Source organism: Colletotrichum lupini, chromosome 6 (genome assembly GCF_023278565.1).
Source record: "Colletotrichum lupini chromosome 6, complete sequence".
NCBI classification, from domain to species: domain Eukaryota; kingdom Fungi; phylum Ascomycota; class Sordariomycetes; order Glomerellales; family Glomerellaceae; genus Colletotrichum; species Colletotrichum lupini.
Window position 1 is genome coordinate 1,028,788 of NC_064679.1, and position 26,266 is coordinate 1,055,053.

At 50.3% G+C, this 26,266-nt stretch overlaps 10 protein-coding genes across 10 annotated transcripts; 6 read left to right on the forward strand and 4 right to left on the reverse strand.

Moving 5' to 3' along the window:
- Positions 1 to 237: 237 nt before the first annotated feature.
- CLUP02_11783 (uncharacterized protein) lies at positions 238 to 831 on the reverse strand (the record flags this gene model as incomplete). The annotated part of the gene is made up of 1 exon (XM_049290750.1): positions 238 to 831. The coding sequence occupies one exon, from the start codon at positions 829 to 831 to the stop codon at positions 238 to 240; it is 594 nt and encodes a 197-aa protein (XP_049147895.1).
- Positions 832 to 936: 105 nt separating this feature from the next.
- On the forward strand, positions 937 to 3,328 carry CLUP02_11784 (uncharacterized protein; the record flags this gene model as incomplete). Its single annotated transcript, XM_049290751.1, has 14 exons — positions 937 to 1,133; positions 1,204 to 1,338; positions 1,391 to 1,474; positions 1,573 to 1,744; positions 1,912 to 1,952; positions 2,013 to 2,146; positions 2,178 to 2,297; positions 2,360 to 2,490; positions 2,569 to 2,653; positions 2,709 to 2,857; positions 2,910 to 2,941; positions 2,974 to 3,015; positions 3,106 to 3,176; positions 3,282 to 3,328. 14 exons carry the CDS (start codon positions 937 to 939, stop codon positions 3,326 to 3,328), a joined length of 1,440 nt encoding a protein of 479 aa, XP_049147896.1.
- Positions 3,329 to 3,944: 616 nt separating this feature from the next.
- CLUP02_11785 (pisatin demethylase) lies at positions 3,945 to 4,566 on the forward strand (the record flags this gene model as incomplete). Its single annotated transcript, XM_049290752.1, has 4 exons — positions 3,945 to 4,019; positions 4,086 to 4,202; positions 4,272 to 4,339; positions 4,434 to 4,566. 4 exons carry the CDS (start codon positions 3,945 to 3,947, stop codon positions 4,564 to 4,566), a joined length of 393 nt encoding a protein of 130 aa, XP_049147897.1.
- Positions 4,567 to 4,894: 328 nt separating this feature from the next.
- On the reverse strand, positions 4,895 to 7,523 carry CLUP02_11786 (fungal specific transcription factor; the record flags this gene model as incomplete). Its single annotated transcript, XM_049290753.1, has 6 exons — positions 4,895 to 5,450; positions 5,513 to 5,763; positions 5,836 to 6,273; positions 6,328 to 6,623; positions 6,674 to 7,161; positions 7,213 to 7,523. The coding sequence occupies 6 exons, from the start codon at positions 7,521 to 7,523 to the stop codon at positions 4,895 to 4,897; spliced, it is 2,340 nt and encodes a 779-aa protein (XP_049147898.1).
- Positions 7,524 to 8,082: 559 nt separating this feature from the next.
- Positions 8,083 to 9,293, forward strand: CLUP02_11787 (uncharacterized protein; the record flags this gene model as incomplete). Its single annotated transcript, XM_049290754.1, has 4 exons — positions 8,083 to 8,270; positions 8,589 to 8,700; positions 8,759 to 8,946; positions 9,002 to 9,293. The coding sequence occupies 4 exons, from the start codon at positions 8,083 to 8,085 to the stop codon at positions 9,291 to 9,293; spliced, it is 780 nt and encodes a 259-aa protein (XP_049147899.1).
- Positions 9,294 to 9,350: 57 nt separating this feature from the next.
- Positions 9,351 to 12,946, forward strand: CLUP02_11788 (ATP-binding cassette sub-family B member 5; the record flags this gene model as incomplete). The annotated part of the gene is made up of 9 exons (XM_049290755.1): positions 9,351 to 9,658; positions 9,711 to 9,990; positions 10,043 to 10,189; positions 10,253 to 10,994; positions 11,045 to 11,214; positions 11,266 to 11,795; positions 11,850 to 11,965; positions 12,021 to 12,211; positions 12,263 to 12,946. The coding sequence occupies 9 exons, from the start codon at positions 9,351 to 9,353 to the stop codon at positions 12,944 to 12,946; spliced, it is 3,168 nt and encodes a 1,055-aa protein (XP_049147900.1).
- A 2,205-nt stretch (positions 12,947 to 15,151) lies between these two features.
- On the forward strand, positions 15,152 to 15,979 carry CLUP02_11789 (uncharacterized protein; the record flags this gene model as incomplete). The annotated part of the gene is made up of 1 exon (XM_049290756.1): positions 15,152 to 15,979. One exon carries the CDS (start codon positions 15,152 to 15,154, stop codon positions 15,977 to 15,979), a length of 828 nt encoding a protein of 275 aa, XP_049147901.1.
- A 1,110-nt stretch (positions 15,980 to 17,089) lies between these two features.
- Positions 17,090 to 18,144, forward strand: CLUP02_11790 (uncharacterized protein; the record flags this gene model as incomplete). Its single annotated transcript, XM_049290757.1, has 3 exons — positions 17,090 to 17,207; positions 17,320 to 17,347; positions 17,403 to 18,144. 3 exons carry the CDS (start codon positions 17,090 to 17,092, stop codon positions 18,142 to 18,144), a joined length of 888 nt encoding a protein of 295 aa, XP_049147902.1.
- A 115-nt stretch (positions 18,145 to 18,259) lies between these two features.
- Positions 18,260 to 20,071, reverse strand: CLUP02_11791 (uncharacterized protein; the record flags this gene model as incomplete). Its single annotated transcript, XM_049290758.1, has 10 exons — positions 18,260 to 18,445; positions 18,512 to 18,591; positions 18,687 to 18,810; positions 19,064 to 19,139; positions 19,264 to 19,342; positions 19,429 to 19,528; positions 19,623 to 19,638; positions 19,683 to 19,790; positions 19,850 to 19,901; positions 19,966 to 20,071. 10 exons carry the CDS (start codon positions 20,069 to 20,071, stop codon positions 18,260 to 18,262), a joined length of 927 nt encoding a protein of 308 aa, XP_049147903.1.
- A 4,208-nt stretch (positions 20,072 to 24,279) lies between these two features.
- On the reverse strand, positions 24,280 to 25,317 carry CLUP02_11792 (isoflavone reductase; the record flags this gene model as incomplete). Its single annotated transcript, XM_049290759.1, has 3 exons — positions 24,280 to 24,732; positions 24,802 to 25,230; positions 25,288 to 25,317. The coding sequence occupies 3 exons, from the start codon at positions 25,315 to 25,317 to the stop codon at positions 24,280 to 24,282; spliced, it is 912 nt and encodes a 303-aa protein (XP_049147904.1).
- Between the last annotated feature and the right edge of the window lie 949 nt (positions 25,318 to 26,266).

Sequence of the window (26,266 nt, forward strand, 5' to 3'; positions counted from 1 at the left end):
ACAGTAGTGCCCTTGCTGTCAGGCCGGGCTACATCATGGCCATGGCATAGCTGCCAGTAGGCAGAAGGTTGCGCCGGTTGTCTACTAGCGAGCCCAAGGCCACTCACACCACGTAGGGCGAGTTCAAGGTTGACCAGTCACCGGTCAACCGTCGGTGATTCTGTCGAGTTTGGGTACATGGCGTATAGGCGATGGTGGCGTCCGTCAGCTCGTACCGATGGCTAGTGTGATGTTCTATCATGACTTGGACGGACCAGGAATACAGCACTCGTAGAAGACGGGCGGAAGTTGACGGCGAGATATGGTCGCCATGGTGAAGGAAACCACCCGGAGAAAGCCGGGTCTGTCAGAGACGGGAGTGACTCTGGATTGGAAGCAGTGCTCGAGAAGTGAAGGGCCCGGCGGTGTTCCAGTGATGATCTCAGAGGGTGGAGATGGCACCAGGAACACGGTGGATAACTTGCTGGAAGAATCTGGAGGATCTTCAAGCATAAGGAGAAGCGGAGTTCGATGGAGCAAGGTTGTCGAGTTGATAACCCTTGCGTTGCTCCGGTCATTGGACGGTTGTTTCGACGTTTGTCGACGGCGCATCGGCCAGGTCCACAAGAGGCAGTTGAAAGTGGAGTTGAGGGGTGAAGTTTCTTTGTAGGCTTGCAAAGTCTGTTTCTTTTCTTCCGCTGGCCGCCTCCAACGGTGCGGTTCGACGGCGTGGATGGCGTACAGTAGACGGGTGGACTCGAGGTTGGAATGACAACTCGCGTGGGAAGAAGACCGGCGGAAAATCCAAAAGGTCCCATCTTCCTGCCTTCCCAAGTTTCCCCCCTGCCTCATGGCTTTCGCTTAGCGTGCTCTAGCCAGGGGTAGCCTAGCCTGTCGGATGACCGAGACGACCGATCAAAGCCAATCAGTGACAGCCTTAGCCAAATTGGGACGGACATGTGGGGCATCGCCAGCTCTATCCGGTGGGGCACTCGCTGCCTCGCTGGGCAACTGCCAACTCCAGGAAAGCATCGCGCCTTCCTTGTACAGGAGGGCACAGCTCGGCTAACACGGAAGTCGCCAACTGAGATGTTCTTGCCGTCTACCTTGGGCACCATGTTTCTTTCTTTTTCTACACAATTCTTCGAGACTTTGTGCGTCTGCCTACGTCCTGGGAAAGTTAGGTAAGATCGGTACGTGTCTTGAATTTATGCAACCTGGAAGTGCGCTCTTGCATTCGCAGCCGGGTCTCCTTTCGCTTCCCCAAGGCTTCTTATTCTCCCGCCCGCATTCCTCGACGCTTGACTTTCCACTTCGCATGAGCTCGACCCAGGTAGCTTACCATGGCTACTCAGCATGGTATTCAAGCTTAATGCTAGTCATTCTTATACGATGGGACAACAATCACCAGCTTCCAACCTCTACCCCTCCGTCAGGTGCTGGGCTGGCTTGCCGTTCCTTCCACCGCTAATCCCAATCAGGACACGACAACAGCGTGCTCTCAACTTTTCACTTTGGCCTCACGATCGCTCCCTTCTCGCTCAACTTACGAAAAGACCGAATTACGGCCATGGCCTAAGAAAAGAAACCAAGCTTGAGGCGTTTTGGCACCCTGGCCGCGCCTAATGCACAACGCTGCACCCCGTCGCCTTACTCGCCCGCCCTTTTCCGTCTTGTCTTCCTTGCAGCTCGCCGCTTGCTAGCTCGCTGTTCCCCTCACGCCGCCGCATCATGCGTTGCTAGGAGGGTTGCTACAACACCTGTTGTCTTTTGCTCACTCGACGACCTCATTGGAAAAGATCTTTTATCATAGCGAGATGACGATGGACGCCCATGAGGTAATTTCGCGCGGATTTCCACCTCTCCATCCCACCATCTCCTAATACTTACCCGCCTAGAGTATTGCTACTCACACTTGACTTTTCTCCGCAGACTGTCGGCACTTTACAGCATCATCCCACCATCTCTGGCACGTAGGCTGCCTAGCAAGGTCCGTCGCCGGCTGCCTTCGCCTGACCAACCACCTGGCTGAGTCACCTTATTGCGGCACAGCGCTGCGTCGTCACATCGTCGCTTGACCTAAATCTCACGATGGATACGAGAATCCCCTCACTTCCGGCGAGGGCCGCGGGGTTCCCGCCACTCTGCATCGCATCGCTTCGCCCCAGTTCTGACCGATCTTCGTCAACCAAAACAAGCTTTTGACCTTTACACCTGCAGTAAATCGAAGCGTTCTCACGACGATACTCACCGCAAGTCGACCGTGCCTTCGATGAAGTTCCACGGCCAGTCGATTCTCTATGTGGTCCCAGTTGCACGTACGTCGTCAGTTGCCAGACATGCTGTCGCGCTAGTCTGGCTGAGATCTGGGGAAATTGAGCGGCACAACATTCCATCCCATCACCAGTTCCACGACCAAGTCCAAAAACGTCGATCAACCCTCACCTAACCCTCGCACGTGATTCTCGTTCATGGAACTCCTATCGAAGAGACAATCGGCCGCTGGTCCAGGTAGGTGTGTGGTGGTCGAGTACTGTAGTTTACTTTAGCTGGCAGCTTGGCAATCAAGCCACTCCCTTGCACCCGCAGACAGGCGCAACGTTGCTTCACGTTGAGCCAACACGACGCCGCTTGAATGGACTGCGCACAGCCAGGTCTCTCAATGCAAGCATAGGTGAAGTCTTGGAACAGGGTCCTTGGTCGACATGCAACTCTTTTCGACTGCATAGGTTTGGATCACCGACTGAGACTTCTTCATGGACGCGCCCAGCTTCCCTTCCTTCTAAGTTGGCTTCTGCGATCCCTCGGACCCGCCGACAAACACGAAGTACAGCTAGGAAACGCTTCCTTCGCATCCATGTTGCAGCCGTACCTTCGGGTGCCTCGGCTTCTTCAACTCTACCCTCTAACTTGCTCTTTTTTCGAATCAGACCATTGTGCTGGACTCGTCTCGTGACGTCAAGTCCCCCCCCCCCCCCTGTTCCACCGGTCAAGGACCACTACGCTAAATCGCCTCGGCCCCGCGGGATTTCCTCCGTGAGTGCTAGGCGGGCCAAGACTAAAAGGCCCCGAAGCCTTCGATCATTTAGCTTCTGTCGATTGGCCACTCACAACACGACACTCTAGTGATACAAAACGCGCTGCCATTGATAGTGTCTCCCGAACGTTTGGCTCTACTTCGCTAGCTGAACGTCGATGTATGCATCTCGATCTGTTGATTGGACCTCGTCTAAGTCAACTAAGGCGTTATTCGCCTTTTTTCTTCTTTTTAGTTATCGACATCAATGAACTCGTATCCACAGCCTTCAGCTATGATCTAGCAGAGTTAACCAGAGGTGGGTGCTACTGAGAGGGAGAGACCCAACAGGTGGTGCAGGAAAGCTAGGACTAGATTCAACGCTACAGTCCTCATTCGCGATCGTTGTCGGAGCAAGAGTTGGTTTTACTCCAGAAGCGTCAAAACTGGAAAAATGGCAGCCACATTTGACATTTAAAAAGGAGTCAGTTATCGGTAGGTGATACGACATCCAGTGGTCTTGGTGTTGCGAATGACGAAGTGAAATGAATATGTATTGAATACAAGAAGTCTTCAAGGAACTTACTTTATTATAAACCCGCATATATATATAACGCGTAGTATAGAGATTGAACGCTCTTAGCTTGCCTATCTTGTTATCAAACAAGTAAAAGTGCGAAAGATACGTTTTCTCTAGGCTATCATTAAGGAAGGCTTGCGTATTTATTTACCGGTTATACGCTAAATGTCGAAAGAAGTCCTTAGAGGCGGCGATACTTTTAACGGCGTATACCTGCTGGAGGGAACTCGCGTTAGATACGCGGCGCAGGGGACTTTTTGCTAGGCCGAAGTCTGGAAATAGGATAAGGATATAGACGAGTTTTGACTGGGCCGATGGCTTGAGGTAGATATGGAGAGATTGAAGTTGATGGAAGGAACGCTCGAAATTATGGTTGAGCATGGGAGATGGAAATGTCTGGGGAGGAACGTGGCGGTGATGGAACTGCAGAAGGTCTTCATCGAGGTATGTTCCCGTCACAATCTGGCGCGTGTGGCTCGTGCGAAGACAATGTGCTGACGCTCAAGGTAGTTGCTGCGAAGGTATGACCTGGTCCTGTGTGAACCGACGAAGCCGTGGAAGTCATTGAATTACGGGATGTTCCTGCAGTCTCAGTTCTGGATCAAGGCATATGCCATAAGAGAATACGTATAATGCGGAGACCGTGGGGAGAGTGTCGTGCCCTTGGCTATCGTTGGTCACTACAGACGAACATAGATGGCGGCAAGGAATGTTTGCACTGCCGCTCGTTTCCAATCTAGCAATGAAATGATGTCTGCGTCAATGTCTGTCTTCTTTTTTCGACTTCAAATGGGCACCAGCTAGACCAAACAGGACTGGGGATATGAGAATCGAGAACAGTGCTGTGTGACACTTTAGCATTGTCTATGCACGGTTGGCCAGGCTTGAACAGATCGTAGGAGTCGTCCTGACATTCCCTACCAAATGGCCTGATATGCCGAGCGACGGAACAACTGCGCCGGTCGAGCTTCATCAACTGAGGGTCAGATAGTCGGAGAAGATGTGGCGTGCATGTCCAATTGCGTCCTTCTCAAGAAGTAATCAGTTGGTGAGCGGCGCATTGAGAATGGGCGCGAGAACGTCTGCAAGTGCCAAAGAAGACAAGATGACGGTTGAGTAGGAGAAGGAGCGGTCAAATACCATAAGCATTGAGGAAGAACAGAAGCTCGAGGAGGCAAACAGCCATTCCGTGCATCCAGCCGGCAAAGCACGACACCGGCGGGAGGCTGCAGAAAGACTCCCAGACCATCCTGTCCGCTTTTGACCCTTGGCCAAACGAAGATGCAGACGAAAAGAAGGAGTCGGGATTCCATCCAGCCTCAGAAATAGCTGTCTTCCAATGCCCTGATCATTTGATTGTTCATGTAAAGCCAGTTTCCCAGCTGCGTTCCCTGTTGGTCGACCTCCATGCCAAGATCTCCGGGCATCGTGAACGACCCCCCGGACATCCAGCTACTTCCTATGTTTTGCCCATCGAATGCGGCGTCCAAGCAAACCTGAGACTCTTCCGTGGAAGGAAACTCCGTTTGAGGTCCATCTTGCGTGCCCAATCCCTGACCTGTCAGTGCTGCATTTTGGTGGACGGAGGACGGCGTCATCAGTGATGTTGCAGCAGCAGTCGCCCAGACGTCGGCACTAGGGTCAAGTGTCTGAGGCGACTCGTTTGTCTTCATCTTGATATAGCTGCAGGCAACGTCGTACAAAACCTGAAAGAGGCGAATCTCCTTTTTGACACCTGTGGAGAAGTCGTCGGCTAATAACGACTGAAGAGAGCCAATGAGCCCGCCTAGACGTTGGAGATCTGCTTCGTTGCACGTCTCGATTACATGGCAGAAGAGAACTGTGAACGGCACGAATGGAGATTGCAAGAGAGCCCTAGTTACAAACAGTGTCAGCCTCGTCCGGCAGGTAGTTGTGTTGGAATGATCAGAATGTACCAATTCACGTAAGTCTCAAGAAAGTCTTCGTCTAGGTTATGTATGATCGCCATGCACTTTTGGTGTTCTTCGAGGGCTTGGCGGGCGGTCGCAATGCACTCCTTTCCGAAGATGGTGCCCTCACCTTGCTCTGCTGGGATAGCGCGGTATATAAGACAGAAGAGCGATAAGTGAGTCAATCTTTGAGTGCTAACGAAAGCTTCGTAAAACAACTCCCCGACGGCAACTTTCATTGCTTGAATATACCGTTTCTGTAGCGTTGTAAGATTTACCCGTACCTTAAAGAGTCGGGAAGCTGGAGCATTTGATGCGAAATCACTTACATCTTCTGGAGAAACCTTGGTCGTATGCGCCCCTAACTCAGAAGCCAGACGTCTTGCTTTGGCCACCCTGACTGACTGAGGTTGAATTAAGGCAGCGGGACTGTAGATCTGATCATACACCATGCCCTGTAGTCGGGCTAGCTCCGTCCACTTCTGTAACTGGCCAAAGATAGCCTGCTCGGACCTTGGATTAATGGCCATGGGCGGGACGGTGATGTCATTGTCGCGTATGGTCGAGGATCGACCAAGCCGGAGAGAGAGCCCCTTCTCATGGACATATATCAACCAGAACAACTTGAGTTTCTCCCTCTTAACTTCAGGATCGTCATTGATCATAGTGACGATACTATGCATGCCGAGGGTCTGGCTCATGTGGCTGGCTGTGGCTATGAAATTCCATGCCGCAGAGGGTTTGCAGACATCGAGGCAGTACGTTGCCTGTAGAGCGTATTAGCGGTGACAGGTGATGAGTTGTGTAGCGCATGCACGTACAGCCAATGTCATCGCACAGGTAGTGTCCATGGTCGAGGGTAGGTGGAATGGCAGACTCGAAAGGACAGTCTCGAGATTGGCTCGACACATGGTGGCTTGCTCAGTGTAGTCTGCTTTCTCGTCTGGATCTGTTGTGACATTCTTGCACTCCAGGAAGAGCCAATAAAGGCCTGCGTTGACAATTATAAGATCTGCATGGGCTGCATATCCAGGAGAATACACCTTGAGAAAGTAATCTGTGAAGGCAGACACTGAATTCGCTTCATGGTTCCAGAAGAACTTTACACGACGATGCTCTGCAGGAGTATTAGTGTACTGTAGTTACCGTGTTAATGGATACGTGTACCTTTGGCCAGTCTAAGACAAGCGAATGCGGATTGCACAGGGGGCATAGGAAGATCGCGGAGACCCTTGCCCGGCTCGAGGGTTCTGGCATGGGGATAGAGGTATTCGGGCTCTTGCTCCCTCTTTTGGTTTCCGATGGTGCGACTCATAGTGTCCAGGACCGAAGCCATCTCTCCAGTGATATCAACCGACGGCTTGTTGCTGACGGCATCTCGGAGAAACCTGTCCGCGAAGGCAGCCTGGGCTGACAGTGATGATTCCCCCTCGTATTCAAGTTTTGGTGTCAAGATTTTGCCATTGTCGCCGCTAGCTGGTGAAGGTACAGTCAGATTTCCTGCCGTGCTGTTGTGAGCAGATGCAGGGCTCACAGATGACGATGAGCGATAGGGTTTTGTGGATGAGTTTTGTGGCTGAGACCGGCTGTCTGCATCTCCCAGAGCATGGCCGAGTTCCTCGAGCTTCTTTGCTATGAAGTCAATCTTTCTTTCACTGTTTCCTTGGTTAATCAGACGTCATCTTGAAAGGTCGCTCATCACATACTAGACTTCCGAAATGAAGACTCTTTGTCGTCGTTCTTTGGGCCTTTGCCTCTCGGGATACGTACACGGTGCGTCTATGCGAAGACAATAGGCACACGGATGTCGGCGATCGCATCGCACTTTGCGACGGCGACATCGATCACACTTGATCAGGAAAGTCAGCACACCACGAGCCTGACCTTGGAAGGCGTGTGGAGATTTTACGGATATTTTAGACAGTGGAATCTCATCATCTTCATTTTCTTCGTTGTCATCATGGGCCTGATCCATGGCTTCGTGCAAGGTGCTCGCGGTCCCGGGGTCTGCGTCCATCTTGTCATCCAGCGCAAGTGCAGACGATTCCAGCGGATTGGGTCGATGTCAGTGCGGGTGCAGCACGAAGGCGCCGTTGAGATGAACGCGAAAAGAGATGATGGTAGGAGGCGGAGCTGTTGTTGGTCAGGGAGGCGCAGCAAAGGTGCGGAGCGGAGCTCGCTTCCAGCAGCTTGCGATTGGTCGAGCGATGCGATTCGTAACTTGCGACGAATTGAGTTATGCAATACGCAAAGCGAGAGCAAGAACGGGAGAAATAAGGTACGCCTTTCTGCACCAGTGAATCTCTTGCCAGAGGCAGAGAGATAGGCGGACGGTTGGACGGGGCGTACGAGCTGCCCGCGGGACCCGGTTCTCGGGGTTTCTGGGTTTTTAGGCCACGATATTTATCTCGAAATGACACCTGAAATGACGCGCAGGTCTCAAAGTTGGGTGAATTCGGGCTTTCTCCTAATTCACGTTGTCGAGGTAGCTGAAAACGTCGTGTTCTGTGGGTTTTCTGGGGCAGGGGGTGCGGTCGAGGACTCTTGGATTCCCGCACTCCGCGGTTGGCAGGCGCATGGCAGGCGCATGGCAGATGCGCGGACAAGGGGTCTTGGCGTCCCGCCCTACCGGCGCCCCAGTGCGGGACGGAAGGCGCTGGGCCACCGGCGCAATCGATCTGCGCGTGAACCTAGACCGGCCCGGGGCGAGATTGACCTCCTTTCTCTGCCTGCTGCCCATTTCGGCAGGCGAAGCCATGAGTAGGTTTGTTTTGAGACGCGAGCTTCGTGTTTTGAAAAGAGCCTCCAGCGCTGCTTTTTTTTTCGAGCCGTGCGTGGAGGAAGCTTTCCCTGCCCTGTCTTCGTCTCAGTCTTTCCCTTTTCTGCATCTACTACGCGGCAGCGGGCAACAACACCATCCTTATACTTTGCTCGCCCCGTCTGAACCTCGCACCTTTCATCCCTTTTTGATCTCGTCTGCTCCTTCCCACACTTTCTAAGTACATAAATCGTGTGTCTCCTCCCCCCTCTCCCACCGGCCTGCTGCTCTTGCTCGATACTCGCATTTCTTCGCGAGACGCAGATCAAGCACGATGGAGAAGGCAGGTGTCTCCTCGAGCTCTGCATCCGCCGAATCAGCAAAGATCTCGAACAAAACCGACGGCAAGACGACGACAGGTTTCGGGGGATTTCTGGTGCGGCACTCTTTTTATGTGATGGGACTGGCAGGCAGACGGACTAACACCGTGGCAGAGAGTCTTCAAGTATGGAGAACCGATCGACTATGCCCTCGAGGCAGTCGGCATTCTTGCTGCCATTGCCTCTGGCGTGGCCCTGGCGATGATGAACCTGATTATTGGTGGTATGATGAACCTGATGAGCGACTTCTCATCCATCACGGCAGACCCTGATAAGTTCATGGCCAAAGTCAGCAAGAACGCGTACGGAACCTGTGCAACGCGTCCTGATTCTAAAAGTTATCTGACTATTTCTCAGACTCTATTTCGTTTACATTGGCATCGCCCGATTCGCCACGACTTACGTCTACTCCGCACTCTTCACCTACGTCGCCTTCAAGCTTACCCGCAACGTTCGACGAACATACCTCCAGGCCGCCTTGAGCCAAGAAATCAGCTTCTTCGATCACGGAACTGCTGGCTCTATTGCGATGCAAGCCACTACGAACGGCAAACTGATTCAATCAGGAATCGCTGAGAAGCTCGGCCTCTTCTTCTCCTCCATCTCCACATTCGTCGCCGCCTTCATCATTGCTTTCGTCAGCCAGTAGAAGCTGACTCTAATCATCAGCTGTATTGTGCCGGCGATTATTGTGGTCAGCGGAGGAATGGCAGCTCTCGACTCAGGGCTCGAGACTAAGATCCTCCAGATCAACGCAGAGGCAGGAACCTATGCCGAAAGCGCTCTTGGAAGCATTCGCGCTATCAAAGCCTTCAGCCTTGAATCCCGCATCATGCACAAGTACAGCTCCTACCTTGGCAACTCTCGTGCCATTGGGGCGAAGAAAAGTCCCATCTACGGTGTCATGTTCGGCTGGCAGTACTTCATTGTCTACGCAGGCATGGCCTTGGCGTTTTGGCAAGGAATCGCCATGATAGCCCGCAAGGAGGTGGACGGTGTTGGCACAGTATTCACGTCAGTTTCCCGCGAATCGACAATTTCCTTCTGCTAACCGTGATTTCTGCAGAGTTCTCTTCTCGGTCATTATCGCCTCAACATCCATCAACGGTATCGCTCCTCACATAATGGCGTTCAGTCGCGCGGCAACATCTGCTTCCGAACTTTTCGCCTTGATCGACAGGCACTCCGAGATCAACCCCTTCGACGAAACCGGCAAGGTCCCTGACACCGTATCCGGCCACATCGACATTCGAGGGCTTACCTTCAGCTATCCTACACGACCCGACACTCGAGTTCTGCAAGATTACTCTCTCAGCATTCCCGCTGGCAAGGTCACAGCTCTCGTGGTATGTTTTGCGGTCCCTCGAATGTCAGAATCCCACACTAAATACAACGCAGGGAACCAGTGGCTCTGGTAAAAGCACCATTATCGGCCTCCTGGAGAGATGGTATGACCCCGCCTCCGGTTCTATTCACCTCGATGGAACCAATATCCGTGACTTGAGTCTCGGCTGGCTACGCACCACTATGAGACTAGTTCAACAGGTACGGCAAAGCCCACGATAGACATCAGTATATCCGGGAGTGTCAAGTGCTGACCAGCCACAGGAACCTGTTCTCTTCAACGGCACGGTCTTTGAGAACATTATCAATGGTCTAGTTGGAACTCCTTGGGAGACGGCTTCGAAAGAAGACCAGATGGAGCGCGTGAGACAAGCTGCTAAGATTGCGTTCGCTGATGAGTTCATCACCAACCTCACCGAAGGCTACGACACACGCATCGGCGAGCGAGGTGGGTTATTGTCTGGCGGCCAAAAGCAACGCATTGCTATCGCTCGAAGTGTCATCTCTGAGCCAAAGATTCTTCTGCTCGACGAAGCGACGAGTGCCCTGGACCCTCACGCCGAAGGCATTGTACAACAAGCCCTAGACAGCGCCTCGAAAGACCGGACGACAGTGGTCATTGCCCACAAGCTTGCCACAATTCGCAACGCAGACAACATCGTGGTCATGTCCAAAGGAAGGATTGTTGAGCAAGGAAAGCATGATGAGTTGGTAGCACTCAATGGAACCTACGCGAAGCTGGTCAAGGCTCAAGACCTGTCCATCAAGGAGAAGAGCAGCCATGATAATAGCTCTGAGGACGACTCGACCGAGGCGGCTGAGCCTGTTCAATCGCTCGCCAAGTACGACACCGAAGTCGCCCAGCGTCTCACTTCGTTCAAGAACATGGAAGACTTCAAACTCTACAAGCAGACTGGATTGGTCCACACAATCGGTAAACTGATTCGTTCAACTCCGGAGCTTAGGATGTGGTACGGAACGGTTTTCATCGTGTGTATACTGGGAGGTGAGTTGAGCTTAGCGAAGAAGCATCGGCATGAGCTAATCCAGCATCAGCTGCTGTTTACCCTGGACAGACGCTTCTGTTGTCCAAGGTCATGGATGTCTTCTCGTCGCCGGATATGGTCAAGAGCGGTGAATTTGTTGCCTTGATGTACTTCGTCATGTCAATCGGCACCATCATTGTGTATTTCATCATGGGATGGGCGACGAACATTATTGCTCAGGTAAGCTTCTTTGGTTTGTTCTATTTCGCATCGAGTCACTAACTCCTTAAGACCCTCAGCCAGAAAGTCCGCAAAGGTCTCCTGGGCGGTATGCTCAAGCAAGATCTTCGCTTTTTCGACAGAGCAGAGAACACGGTCGGCGCGCTCAACAGTCGCATCGACTCAATGGCCCAAGCTGTGCTCGAACTGATGGGCTTCAATGTCGCCCTCGTCTTTCTTTCCTTTTTCAACGTGGTCGCTAGCAGCATCCTTGCTATCGCAATCTCCTGGAAGCTCGGCCTTGTCGGTGTCTTCGCCGGTATGCCTCCGCTGCTTGGTGCAGGCTTTGCTCGTATCCGCATCGAGACAAAGCTAGACTCCAAGGTGGACGAGAAGTTTTCGAAGAGTGCCTCTCTAGCATCCGAAACTGACAATGCAATCCGAACGGTCTCATCGCTAGCGATAGAGAAAAGTGTCATCAGGAGATACACCGGCGAGCTGGACAACGCCATCTCCAGCTCGACCATGCCTCTCTTCAACATGATGATCTGGTTCGCCCTTACTCAATCCATTGAGTTTTTTATCCTGGCGCTTGGCTTTTGGTAAGCACACTACTGTTCTCGCCCTCCCGTCTGCTTTTTGGACTAACAAATCAGGTGGGGATCTAAACTCGTTTCTCAGGGAGAGGTCTCATTCTCTCAATTCATTGTTTCCTTCATGGGTGTCTTCTTTTCAGGACAAGCCGCAGGCATGATCTTCAGCTTTTCCAGCAGTAAGTACCAGTCCCCGATGGGGATCTTCGATTACTGACCGCATGGCACCATCAGGCTTCACCAAAGCAAACGCTGCTGCAAACTACTACTTCTGGCTCACGAGTCTTGAGCCAACGATCCAGGACACAGATGACAACCAGGAGAAGGGCCCATCGAATGGCTGTAGCTCCATTGACTTTGAAAACGTCCAGTTTTCATACCCCTTGGCCCCAGACAGCCGCGTCCTCAAGGGTGTTTCTCTCACAGTGAGTCTTTCCATCTGCTTGAGATGGTCCAGCTCAACTAACAACCGTCAGATCGATTGCGGCCAATTTGTGGCATTTGTGGGTGCTTCCGGTTGCGGCAAAAGTACAATGATCTCACTACTCGAACGCTTCTATGACCCAACCAGCGGGGCCATCACCATCGACAACTCCGCTCCCCTCACGGCCATCTCTCCTCGCCTCTATCGCAACAAACTCGCTTTAGTCCAACAAGAACCCACCCTCTTCCCCGGCAGCATTCGGGAGAACATCGCAGCCGGAATCGATATTGGTCCTGAAGAGCAAGTCGACGATGCCGTAATTGAAGAAGCATGTCGGGCTGCCAACGCATGGGACTTTGTGAGCTCCCTTCCCGAAGGTCTCAACACGCCGTGTGGTCAAGGAGGCAACCAGCTTTCAGGAGGACAGAGACAACGCATCGCTATCGCTAGAGCGCTGGTCAGGAATCCCAGCGTCATTCTACTGGATGAAGCCACCAGTGCCTTGGACACGGAGTCGGAGAAGGTGGTTCAAAAGGCTTTGATGGAGGCAGCCGCAACGGGGGATCGCATCACCATCGCGGTGGCGCACCGCCTCTCGACGGTCCGTGATGCCAACCGGATTTGCGTCTTCTACGGCGGGCGCATTGTGGAATCGGGTACCCATAATGAACTGATTGAGCAGGGAGGCATGTACAAAAAGATGTGTGAGGCCCAGAGTCTGGATAGAGCGGCTTAGACGTGGATGTGAACGAACGTGAATCCGAGTTCGGCGCGGCGATTTTCGTCATCTGCATGACATGGCGAGCAATAATTCGCTTTCACTTCTTGTAAGATCTAGATTTTTAGAATACCCAGGAGTGAGCTGTCTCCTCCGGATTGCCGTAATAGGAAAGTAGTTGTTAAATAGTACTTTCGCCGCGAAGGAACGACACCTAGAGAGGCGGCCCAGCGCTATTCGACTCACCCGCGTCTGTCTGGCGCCTTCATTTCCGTGGCACTATGGTCATATTCATGCATCACCGTCCTCTCGCTTGTCAACCTCCCATCCGGTGTTGAGTAGTTCACGAACACAATTGCTAAATCTGTAGGGCTAGATCTGTAGAGCTAAATCTGTAGAAAATCAAAAGCAGCCGGTACTCCATGTATGAAGTGCCGGGCACGACGGTTGTCGTCTGGAATGACTGGCTGCCGCGCGCTCTCACTACGCAGATGGACTTTGGCCAGCCATTCGCTGACGCATCAAATGTTAGACGTAGTTGATAAAATTTCCAGGTCTGTATATCTCCAATCCACGGCAGTCAAAAGTAGAACGTCAAACGTGCTCTTTGTCACGCCGTAGAGATGGAAGCTTACGCCGGGGCCTCTCACGGCCATCTTGGCTGTGCAGTCAATCCAGGACCATCGGAAAAATTGAACTTAGGGAAACATTTGAGACCACTGAAGTTTCCTGGGTACTTCTGATGTTGAGCTACCTTACCTTGGCGTAGGTATAAGGACCATTGTGGACAGCTTCGCCGTTCATCACAAGTGAGACCTCTACAGCGTAAGGCAGTCTATGCATGTCAGCGTCTAACTATATGTAGATGATAGTCACCAGTGTACGGTTACAGGCTGCCGTAGCCGGCCCGGCGCCAGCCCTGAATGATCTCCCCACGCTCCCCAACACGTTCAGACACTAGCCGAAAACGCCACACCGCAGCACATGCTAAGCCCTGCAGTCCTGGGCGATCGGCTGGCGGTGTTTTGCAAGGCAGACAAAACCATCTGCACATCCATGCCTGTGAAGTGCCTGTGAATGGGCAAAAGGAATGCCAGAGAACCAAGCTATTGTAGCATCTACTAGTTGCGGTTGAACAGGATCATTTTGAGATAGACGCCAAATTTTCAAGATACAGACAGATGCGTGAGGATCTCGTTCTTAGCTACTGGGTTACATAGAGCTCACGCATGTACAGTGGGGTGTCAAAAGTTCGTGTGCAGCGCACAGTATCCCGCAAAAGTACTACTTTTCAACAGCGAATAAAAACTTCAATATAACAAGAAAGAAAAATCAAATATTACTATATAACTAATTAGCTATTAAATTAGTATACATCTAAGTTGCATTACGTTTTACTCAATTATAAAAGCGTTAAATAAATGTTTTAAAAAATAGGTTTTAAGAGATTTTTATTATAGTGGGTTATAGGGCCTTTTAAGTGCGAATAGTACTGTACCTCTTAATTAATTCTTTTTTATATTATATTCTACCTTTATATTATATTATAAAGTACTAATATAACGTGTTTTAAATTATATAAAAATAGTTTTATATACTTTATATACTTAAGTATTTTAATAAAAATTTTAAATTATATTATTTATACCTAAGTTAGGAAGATATCTATAGTAATAAAGAGACGTAGTTAGTGGGCTATAGGTGACGCACTGGGAGGGTGTACACGAACTTTTGGCACCCTACTGTATTATCCAGGCGGGCCAGGAGACAGCCAGGTACCTAACGATGTCTCAATTCCTGCGCCGCATACCTCATTTTTGCAACAAATTCGGGGTTCTAGCGGTGACCAATCAGCGGCTGCCACTCGAACAAAAGTAGAGTGACATGAATTCTCTTCTTCAGGCTTAGTGCCTGATAGCGCTCACTGCCTCCAGCGTATTTTCCAAACTGAGAATAGCCTCCTTCTGTCAGTCACGACGTCACTGTCACCCAAATATGCTATATATCAGTTCCCAAGTGACGCCGAGACGCCAAATCTCTCAGCTTCATCACGATCTCGCGAAAAAATAGTTGAACGAGGCCATCACCACTCATAACTTCCTCAACGCTAACGAAGCTACAGACACAGCCAACTTTCTCTCCCACGAAAGATTGTACAAGTTATTCCATTCCATCAGAGCACTACAATAGCAGCATACCGACCATTCCCAAACCATACCCATCATGAGTTCAGTCTCGTCTGGAAGCTCGGACTACAACGACGCGCCACCTGGTTACAAGGAAGCAATCGATTCGGGAAGCTTCGTGTCACCAAGCGACAGCGGCATAATCAGCCAGCTCGACATCCAAGCCATTGGCTATGACACAACCCAGGCCCTCACGGGCAACAAGCTGGAGGATATCCCGGTGTGTCGCGTTGGCTCAGGCGAGCTAGAGTACACATCCATCCGGCTAAAGAAGAGCTCCAACTCCTGCGCTCTCGTCCGCGGTTCCGACTCTACCCAGACACCTCTGATATCGACAATCTACCGTTGGGGCCCCGGCCGACGTCCCAGAATGAAGATCCTAGCACCGGGAACTACCGCCACGGTGGAAGAGGCGATCAACTCGGATCACCTCGTCTGCGAGGTAGTCGAGGTCAAAAGCCGCAACATGATGTCGCGCACGCAGGAATTCAAGACGTCTTTCGGCACATTTGAGTGGCGCTACGGCGGGCGCGACGAGCGCAAGGAAGCCTCCGAGGCGTCCTCCCTCTTGGTCTTGGAGCGTACTGACGACGCCGCCACGGCCTTGGCTGGTAATAGTGGCAAGGTGGGCAAGCACGGCGTCCCGGTCGCGCAGCTTGTGCGCAACAAGGAGCTCCGTACCCAAGGCACGAGTCGCTGGATGGGCGGCAACGGCGGGCGTTTGATTATGAACCTTGGAATGTGGGCGGATGATAAGAAAACGATGACCAAGGACGCCGAAGCTTTCGTCGTCGCCAGCTGTATCCTCATGCTCAAACGAGAGGCTGATCGGTTCAAGGACAACACAGTTGCCGCCGTTGTCTAAGTGAGATGAGATCGTGCGTGTGTAGACGATGAGACTATTTATGAGGAGGCCTGTGAACGGCGAATGGGTTTTTTTTTTCCTCTTTCTGTTTTTTCTTTTTTTCAAAAAACAACAACAACAACATAGCGTCAGGTGTGGAAGGAAGTGCTCACGAAGGTTGCGTTGATATCCTGATGGTATTCGGGTTTTTTCTAGCACTTAGGAACACTAGACCGTTTTGAATCAAACTCAAATCAAACCTTGAATCAATACGCTTTTGTTTGCAAATACAAGTCTGATAAATGCAGGGGGCCATACGATGGAAGCCGATGCACGTTACTTGCAACAGCTACCTTACACGTGGTAGTTACTTGAATCGCAGAAGGGCATGAGTATTCAATCAAAGACTTTCCATGGGATTTTGTTTAGAGAAATGAATCCAGGTCACTCAACTTTTGGTTCCAGTGGAAGGGTTAAGGGAAGCCAAGCGCGGGTTCAAGCATAGTTGCGACTCACCCGGAAGAGGCTCGGCATGGAATGAGCAAAGGAGGCATCGCATTCTTCCAATGCTTCATAGAAAATGATAGACGCTCATTCAAGTGCACAAGCATGGTGGATTACTTAAAGTCTGATGGTTACTAGTATGATTTGTCTGCTTGAAAGGATGGCGTCAGTTTACAAGGGCCAGAGAAGCATTTAAGAAAGTGGTTCAATGTCAAGTCCCTGTTGAGGCACTCTCTACTATAGTCCGTGGCAGTAAATCGAAAATTGTAGAAGTATTCTTTCGTCGACCTTGGCAGACGGCCGGTTTCAATCCTGCCGTTTCTGGCACCGTCGAGTTTGAAGGAATTGGCTTGGGAGAAAGGCAATAATGCACTACATAGAAGTCGCCTTTGACTGGAGATGATGCAGTACTCGGCGTTGAGACATCTTCCCTTCCAAGGATGCGCAACAGAAGATTTGGGAACCCATTTCTGGTTGTTTCCAAACCACAGACAGCAGCCTTTTCAAGTTGGAACGTTCTGCTCTCAGACTACTTTACCTGCCCAATAGCCTCCATTTGTCAACCATGAAGCATCCAAGCCTCATGGTATTATCACTTGTTAGTCTTCCAAATTCCGACGCATCACCATGGCTCCGCCAGGTATTACCGGTAATTCTTCGCGCAAAAGATCAGCTTCACCGTTACCTAGCGATGAAAATCATCGTTACGAGTTACGCAGCAAGGCAAAGGTAGTTTTCCTATTTTGTCATCGATCCCACGCTTCTAAACATCACTCAACGGGACTTGCTAATTGACTTCCACTTGTTAATTGATTTGTCCCTGGCCACCGAATGAAAAGCTAACATCCTCAAGAAAGCGAAAGTTGGCCAGAAGCTAGGTTTCTTGTAAGTCTCCACGTCGAATGTGTAAAGTGGGCTTATGCTGACAAGAACGTCCTAGATCACTGCCAGCCGAGTTACGCAACATGGTCTATGATCTCACTCTCGTACAAAGACGAATCATCATCAACTGTGATCGTCGCAACATGCGTTTTCGACACAATCGAAACCATCCTGTCTCTGGTCCTCTCTTACGCACCTGCAAGACGGTTTACGCTGATGCCAGAGCTCTAATGTACTCAGCCACATTCGAGCTTGAGAACATGGATTACCTCGAGAAATGGCTGAGAACCCTCGGTTCAGGAGCTGTCGACATACGAGACATCAGATTGACACGGTCATTCCAAGCATCCTCCGCTCAACGTTACGGAGTTAATCTTCCGGTGTGGAACCAGCGAGATTACAGAGCTACCACGCGACAGGTTGCCAAACTCCTCAGTGGCTGCCGACATCTCGTAAATCTGGACTTGGGCTTCTCGTACACTACGAAGTACCAGACGACGCCCCTCATTGAGAACAAAGATAACCCTGCGTACTGGCAAAAGGAGGCACGACTTCTTGCCGAAATGGTGTTCCGCGATTTGTTCGTCCTGCTAGTAGCGGCTAAGGCTTCCGGCAAGACAGTGGACCAAGTGGCGAGCTTACCCCAGAACTTTAAGTGTGCCATATCACTCCGTCCCCGCAAGGTGGGGAATGGCCATCCACAACGAGAAACAGCTTGTCACATGAAGTTATTGATTGCGAAGTACATCGGAAATCGATCACACCCCCGGAAACCAGATAGCCCAGCTTCTTTGGCATAGTACATCTATGTCACAGCAACTGGATGCTGGATGAGCATCAACGGCTAAAGATGTGTCGAGTTTACTGGAAAGCGAGCAGCGTTCCAGCAATTGGAATGCCCTCAATGATATCCGGTTATACGCGACAGAACGAGCAGATAGCGGCGTCACAGGCACCACAAGCATCGCAGGCGAGATGAATCGTGCAGTTGAGCATTTGATAACACCGGGAAACACGGCATCTGCTTGGGCAGCAGCAGATGAAGACTGGCAGCGGATTAGGAAGAAAGTTGAAGGTCAAAAGCATCATAGCTATTGATCCCTGTATTTTACATTAGTTGTTAGCGGGAGGAAATGCAATTCGTAAATTGAACATGGCTTTACTTACAAGCAACGCTGAGATATGCGGCTTATTCAGTGTATCAGCCTCGCGCATTCTCAAGGCAGAACATGATCCCTCAATGTATGCTAGTGATCAGTGATGTTTCAAGTAGGTTTTTGAAGGGGAAACCCAGCCGGAAAAGGAATCAAAGATTGTCATGTCTCTCATTGAAGGAGAGAACGATTTTTGTCATCATGGTGAGCGGCGTCGGCTTGTGGATAGGGAAGACTGAGAATGGACTTATCGCATTGAAGGCGGTCCATATTCGAAATCTCAGGCTCGAGAAAGAAAAGATGGTCAACGGACTGTTCTGCGGACTTCGGGGGAATTTGGGTGAAAGAGATTAGCCTCTTTTAGGGCAAGCTTGGCCATGCCTTTCGCCTGGAAACAGTCAGTCGCTCATCAATATTTTCCAATTCAGATGTTGCACAACTTTTAGATGCAGGAGACCCATCGAGCCACAGATAATTACCTAAAGCATAGAAGGACTTATTATCACGGATCGAGCATGCCATCATGATCAAACACATCACTCCGAGGCGACGCTTGAAATCAAACAAATCCGCCTTTATCATAGTTTGTTGAAACAATTCCGTGGCGAATGGCGTAGCCGTTTGGCGCATTGGCCAGTATTCTGGCAGGAATTACGGAATGGTCTTAATAGTATGTAATGACTAGCCAGAGGATTAGGATCTGGTGTCTAAATTTGGCATTGTGATAACAAGGAAGAACATGGCTCGACTTCAAACAAAACATACCTCAACACTGGCCACTGATCCCAGCCCAAGTCTCCGAGCAATCTGTAACTGTTTGCGCTAACAAGCATTTCTAATCCACCTCTCGCGCAAAAGTTCAGAATATGTAATTTGAATGCTTATACGAATTTATAGGGTATCAAAATGGAGCTTCTGCTTCTAAATTACAAAGATTGGTATGGCCAAATGACATCGCTTTGTAAAAGTTGTCGTTGCCTCTGAACGTTGCCTGGTATCTCGTGATATTTGGCAGGTCGACTTCGGATTGCTAGCGGGACATGGAGGTACAGGACATAGGCCGCCGTATCGCCTTGTTTGATTCGATATCGATTATGAAGACTCTTTGTCTATGCCAATGTGACAAGTATCGCTGGTGTCCTGCACCGTGGTTTGATGTGGGGTTCACTTAAGGAGCGTTGTACTTGATGTTTGCGCTGTCTCTATTTCGGTGTTCGCGGTCTTTCGTAATGTTTGTGGTGAGTGCGTGGTTACTGCAACCTAGAGTTGCGTACATTAGCTTCTGCTGTTGACTAACTGGTCCATCATAGAGAAGATTTGGCTTACATTTTCGGTGTCGTTCGTTGTTCACCGGTGGTTGATCCAGTAAATGAAGCCGCCCACACCAAATATACATGTGCCAGCTGTGCACATAAGTCAGCGAAAGTTTCGGTTACAACCACGCAGCTCTGGCGTAAGTCCACTTACCCACTGCCAGTGTCTCTAGTACAGTGTGGTCGACGCTCCTTTTCATAATCTCGTGACCAACTTCCATCATCCCCTCCTGGATGAGTCGCGTATCGAGAACAGGCATGTTGATTAAGTGGGTAGTAGATAAAGAAACGCGATTCCGAGGGACCAACGATAGAATGCAAATAAGTGCAACTAATCAGAAGGAGACGCGCAACGATCGCCGGGATCAAGAAACTGAACGAGCCTTTCTTTTGCAGACGAACTAGAACAAATTTGTGGTGCTGGGTGCCCATATATCATCAAATTCTAGGTCTCTCCGATCGCGTCGGTCCCACATCACAACCATGCCGGTGCGACGGGGGAGGGCCAGGGTTCGTGGGATAATCACCAGATAATGCCAAGAGATTCGAAGCGCCAACCTGGGTCCGTATGGTCATTCCCACACACGCGGGCTTGGGAATGGGCTCATGTCATCTCATTTCGGTTTCAAAAGGGGGTGCAGCAAATGCGAGAGGATTGCGTTATCACAGTCAGAGGAGATGGTCCCATTGACCAAAAGGTAGTTTCGGGGCCGCCCTTGAACTGGGCTGGTACCGGGCCTTGGGGTCGCATTCTCGTCGAAGAACCCCACCAACTCATCTGTCACCTGGGGTTTGTGGGTTTTTCCAACCTTGATTTACGGATCTACGAACCACTACCGATGACTACTAGACATTTGAACTAACTAGTCTACTTCAATCCGCTGTCGCCTGCACGTCTAAGAAGTTGAAGCCGTTCAGCCACCCATTCTTTTGTCATTCATATCTTCCATTACAGCATCTCCTGTCCTTTCCCCCTTCAAGTTTTACCAACAGCACAGCCTCACACCATTGTCCTGCGACTTTATCGCGATGTGAAGCCCAAGTGAGTCCATTCTGAGGCGAGAACAATGTGGCCCCCCACCGTTTCAGCCTCCTGAAACAAGGAGGATCTACGGAGAGTTGCGTGAACCCCTGCCCAACTGAATGCCGCGTCGGCTCATCTACCCTCTCCGTCCGCCGGCCGGAGCATTTTATTACATTAGACGGCGAGGAGTTCTTCATCGTCCAATGTCAGGAACCAATCCAGCGATCACGTTCCTCGGCTGTGATCTTACGGGCAAGTGGAAACGAGCGCTGCTTCAGCCGCATCGGATTGCTAGACACCACTCGCTCAACTTCGTCCTATTAAAATTTCCGAGTCCGACTGACTTAAATGCCCACAGCTCAACTGTCCATGAATGGCTCATTGCAATAAAGTTTTTACCTTTTGTAACGTTGCTAGCCAAGCTACAAATCTCACTTGGCAGCCGTGGCTCCCCCGATGTGACAAGCCGCGACGTCTTGGCCAAGCTCTTGGCCTCGTGTCTTCCAGCGCTGCCACGTCGGCACTTACGTGATTTGAGACGACCCAAGAATTTTCGGCCGCAGAAATAATCAACGGCATCTTCTCCAACTGGCAGTACCCACGGTTGTGGGAAGCACTAGTTCAACTGTCGAAGAACAATCGAACACGCTCGGTGGTGATCTTGTCGACCAAGGATTTTTATAAAGTCTTTTGCCTAGCCACTCAACCCAGCCTTCTTTCGCCCCTCTATCAGGCCTACACCAATGGAGAGCCTAGACATCAGCGCCACTGTGACGCGAACGTAGATAAGAAGAATACCACCTGTGCATTAGTTCGGTAGCCGGATGATGCAGAGGATACCACACCAACTCTCATCGATGTGCTTCATCGTTCAGGGGCTCGCGTTGCAAAAGCCGTGTGAGGAATTCTAACTGATAAACTTGCCATCCGTCGTCGAAGCTTTGGTTATGCACAGCCTTCGTCGACATGCGTTGGAGTCGGTTCACGGTATGATACCTCGGAGCCGGTCATCCAGCTCAATTCTCCAATAATTCGGCAAATGGATTGTTTCAGTAGTATCAATGATGAGGCTTCAGGTTCCTGACCATGTTCCATTGACAGCAAGCAGCAATAAACCTATTATTTTCTAATTCTTTGAGGGTAAGCGATATCACCATGGGATTCCAAGGCTGAGGTTGCGAGATGGATTCTGCGGCTACTCGGTATCCAGGACTTAAAGGAAAACATCCACGCTTAGATTGCCGCACACGCGACGTATTGTGGCACTATCCTCAAAGGTAGAATCTCGCCGCAGATCGCGAAACGTAAGGTAGGTATAGATCCAAATGGGTAAAGCAACTTCATCTTGAGGTTCTTAAGAAATCGACCCAATGCATAAGCTCATGCTGTCCTGGTATACCTCATGTGTTCATAATGTCTCGGCAATGGGCATATTGGTTCAATCCTCGTTCAGAACTTAGCCAAAGGACATCCTTCTCATTCGAGAGCTCATGCATACGGGCACACTCGTGTAGTGAATGACGAAGCAGAACCCCCACCCCCGAGCCAAATCATAGGACCTTGATACGTTGACTTAACGTAGTTTAAAGCGCACTGCTGACCTCCAAGATACTAAGATGCATCTAGTTTAGAGCGACGCAGAAGAATATGTCTTGAGGCCAAAAGACGTTGAGAATCTATATCTTGTCCCAGATTGAAAAGAATAAACTCTAGGTCGATCTCACTTAGCTAATCAATGCGGACTGAGATACTTCAAATCGACAATTGGTAATAGTTGCACAACGCAAGCAGACGCCATAGAAAACTAGGACTCGTCCTAACTCAGTTGAATATGCAGCGCGCGGCGTACTAGGAAGCAAGTATAGTGTTGGTAATAGCATGAGTGATCTAATTTTACATGTATTGACCAAAATGCCCTCCATCGATGCAGATGCCCGCAAAATCATAAGCATTATGCTCGAGTGACATTGTTGCAAGGTTCGATCCAGAGACACCGACGTTGGATTTTAATCCGTGACTCTTTTACGTCCTATCAAAGGGGCATGAAGCTTTCTCCTAAGAGCTCTCCACAGGAAGATTCTCTCCTCTGCGGATCTTATTGGAGAGGTGGTAAACGCATACATAGGAATTGTTCCGGCATTGCCAATAATCGTGATCGGTGGCTCGTTGACAAATGATCTTACGAGTAACCTTGATGCTATCAGAATGATACTCCGTCGTTTGATGAGCGACCTCGAGCCAGTAATCGCAAGCCTGATTCCATCGTAGTATGCAAATTACAATATTCAAAGTTGTCAGCTCGGGTTCCTAGCGCGATGTGATCTATTTTGGGGATGGATGCGTGATGGACTAACCGCCAACAATTGAGAAAGTAACTCCGCAGACTATTATGAGTTAGTCTAGCGAGATTCCGCTGGCGCGGCCTGCATTACCTGATAAGCAGTCCATGCCCTTGCTTCCTGTCCAGCCACGTTGTCTATCGAATGCCTCGGGCTTCTGGTTCGTGAGACATGCGCCAAAAGCTTCTCGATGTTTTTCCGCATTTAATGTCAAGCTAGGCCTATTTTTGATGGTTGACGAACCTCTTTCACTTAGTTTAGATGCTTCAGAATCAAAATCCGTGGGCCGATATTTGAGTGGCCTAGGCTGCATTCAGGCTTTAGGGCAAATGGTTGGAGCAAACTTTTGCGTGAGACCTCGTGATCTTCACGTTGAGATGAGCAATCGCCACAGCAAGCCAGATACCAATTTACGCGAAAAGTTATACATCAATTTTGCTGCATTAGGCCATACGATGAGCCCTGGAGGAGAGTCATATTGTATTTGAGGCTTACCATAGCATCAAGTCAAAGCAACCATGAATAAGACTTGACGTTACCAATGTGGACCCAATTCTGAGTCGGGCGAGCCGGAGTAAGACCACAGAACGATCCTAATTGTTCCCGTGCAAAGGTTTTCCGAAGCTCAAGCAAGAAACATTGAGCATTCAAACCAACTAATATATCGCCAGGTGGGATATGTCAGATCTAAGGTAGGTGATGTACCACATGCCCACGGGCAAGTAGGTCAACCAGGATAAGATGTCAACAATATGGAGGGAAACTGATAGAGGAGTTGTAATTGAATCCTTTTCAGCCAGGCTAGTGAACCCCCGAGAAGTCTGATGTTGCCTTTTGTTTTACCTCGTTACAGGAACTTCATCGCAAGCCCCCGTTCAAGAGACTATCAACGAATGCTTCTGCCGTACTTACTCAGAGTAGTAAAAAGCTGACATACTCATTAACGGATTACAATAGAATTAAACAGACTGGGAGCAAAGCGCGTATAGAATGAAGAATGTAGAGGGAGGGCTGTACTTCAGACAGACAGTTGAATTGCACTTGAAAACACACATTCAGACAGACTTTTCTCATTTTACTCGTCTAGATTGCCATTCGGCTTTTTCTATGTGCTGTGCTCCTTGATGTATCCCCTGACAACCTCCCGCAAGTCACTTTGGGGAAGTTCCAGAATCTTGTTTGACTTATCTTCCTCCTTGATAGTGTGGCCGGGTACGTCGCCAAACCAGTACTTTTGCAAAAACTCCTCAAAGGGGAAACGTCCCCCAGCCTTGAGCTTCTCCTTGCCCTCCTTCTCTGCCTCATCGGCAGTCTTATGCTCGACCGTGAACTTTGACCCCGTCTCCTCCTCAAAGAGCTTGTGGAGCTGGTTCTGTGTGACTTCGAATTCGACAATGTTGATGTACTTGTTGGCGGTTTCGGCGGGGTGTTGCAGCACCGCGACAATGCCCTCAGCGAGGAAAGCAAGCGACGTCGTCGAGACCTTTTGGTTTCCGGAGTCGAAGATTGTGATGCTCTTGTTTTCGAGTGAAATGCCGTAGATTCCTCGGGTGATGCTCTGTTAGGAAGCGGTTAGTTACACCCTCAGGAAGTTAGACAAGTTGAAGTGTCGATGGCGAGGACTTACCCAGTCGAAGAAAAGACTTGTTCCAATACCAGTCCAGGTAAAGCTTGGGTTAGCCTCCGCCTTCTTGATCAAGTAGTCGACAGCGGCCGTCTTGGACTTGAGCCAGTCGCCAAGAATCTCACCCTCCAAGGTGCGTGTGTTGAGGCCATACTCAGACGGGATGAAGCGCTTCACGCCAGCAGCGATCGCCGCATCGATGAGCGGGTCTTGTGAACCGGGAACGATGACAGCGACAGTGGAGATGGCAGAGATGACGGCATCCTGACCGGCAAAGGCGGCCGTGAGGGATTCAACAGACGAAAGGTCTGCCTTGCGGACGGCGACCCCAGACGGGAATGTTGCGGTGGAAGCTTCACGGGAGATGGCGGTTACTTCAAATCCCTTTTCTAGGAGGGCTTTGACGACTCGCAGACCAACGAGGCCGGATGCCTAGATTCAGTTGTGAGCTTCGGTCTCATGTCGCAGTGTTGTCCAATCACTACTTACACCAACGACGGCAACTGTTTTGATGGACATTTTGAATAGTATTTGATACTGATCGACGAATAGAGCGCAACAAAAACCCGAGAGAGCGAAGATTTCGCATGCAAGGCACCAGATCTAGCTATTTATACGTGAAGATAGAGCTAACAAACAAGGGGATTTCTGCCCCTCCAACCCCTCCATCCCCGTCATGAACTCTAAGGTTTGCGCCATCTGGCATGCCAGTTCTGGTTCCGCGGAGTGCAACCCTACGCGGGGGCTCTATATTCAAGCTTCCCCGAACACAAAAAATAGTGACACTTTCGCAGCGATACCCACGCAGTTGCCCTTGCATCATTTTAGATCGACGATATGCCGCTGGTGGCCCTGGCAGAGCCTGGCAAGGTGGCATGAGACCCCATATAGTCCTTGTTTATGGGTCGAAGCCCGGGTGTCCTTGCCGGGTAGCAATGGCGAGTCAGGGCACGCGGCTCCCACTTTGTGCAACCTGTTATCTAGACGGCTCCCACTCCTCACTTTCCACCGTCCATCGATACGGAGTAGGTTCTTGAATAACTTGGCACACACTTCCATAGCCCTCGGTTTCTCCAGGCGGTTCCTTCGCCATCGGGACTGGCCGTCTGCGGTACCTGACGGCAGCACCGTGACAGGGGGTTTCCGACATTCCGCACCTGGATATGCTTGAAGATAAACTGCCGCAGCTGCGAGCCGAACATGGGTCACGGCTGCGGCCCGGAAAGAGATTTAGCTCCGTGGAGTCCATTACTACTGTGACGTAGCTGGCAGTCGCACTGCCGGCCCATCTCACGAGATCTTTCGTCTCTTCAACTTGACAGCTTTGAGAACAGGACTCAATTGGGCTTGAGCCACCTATATCAAAAAGTGGCAATCTCGTCGTCTAGAAACCCCATGACCAAATCACATTACTCGTAGATCAGGTATCGGAAATGAGTGATGGTATCTCTGTATAACTTTTTGCATG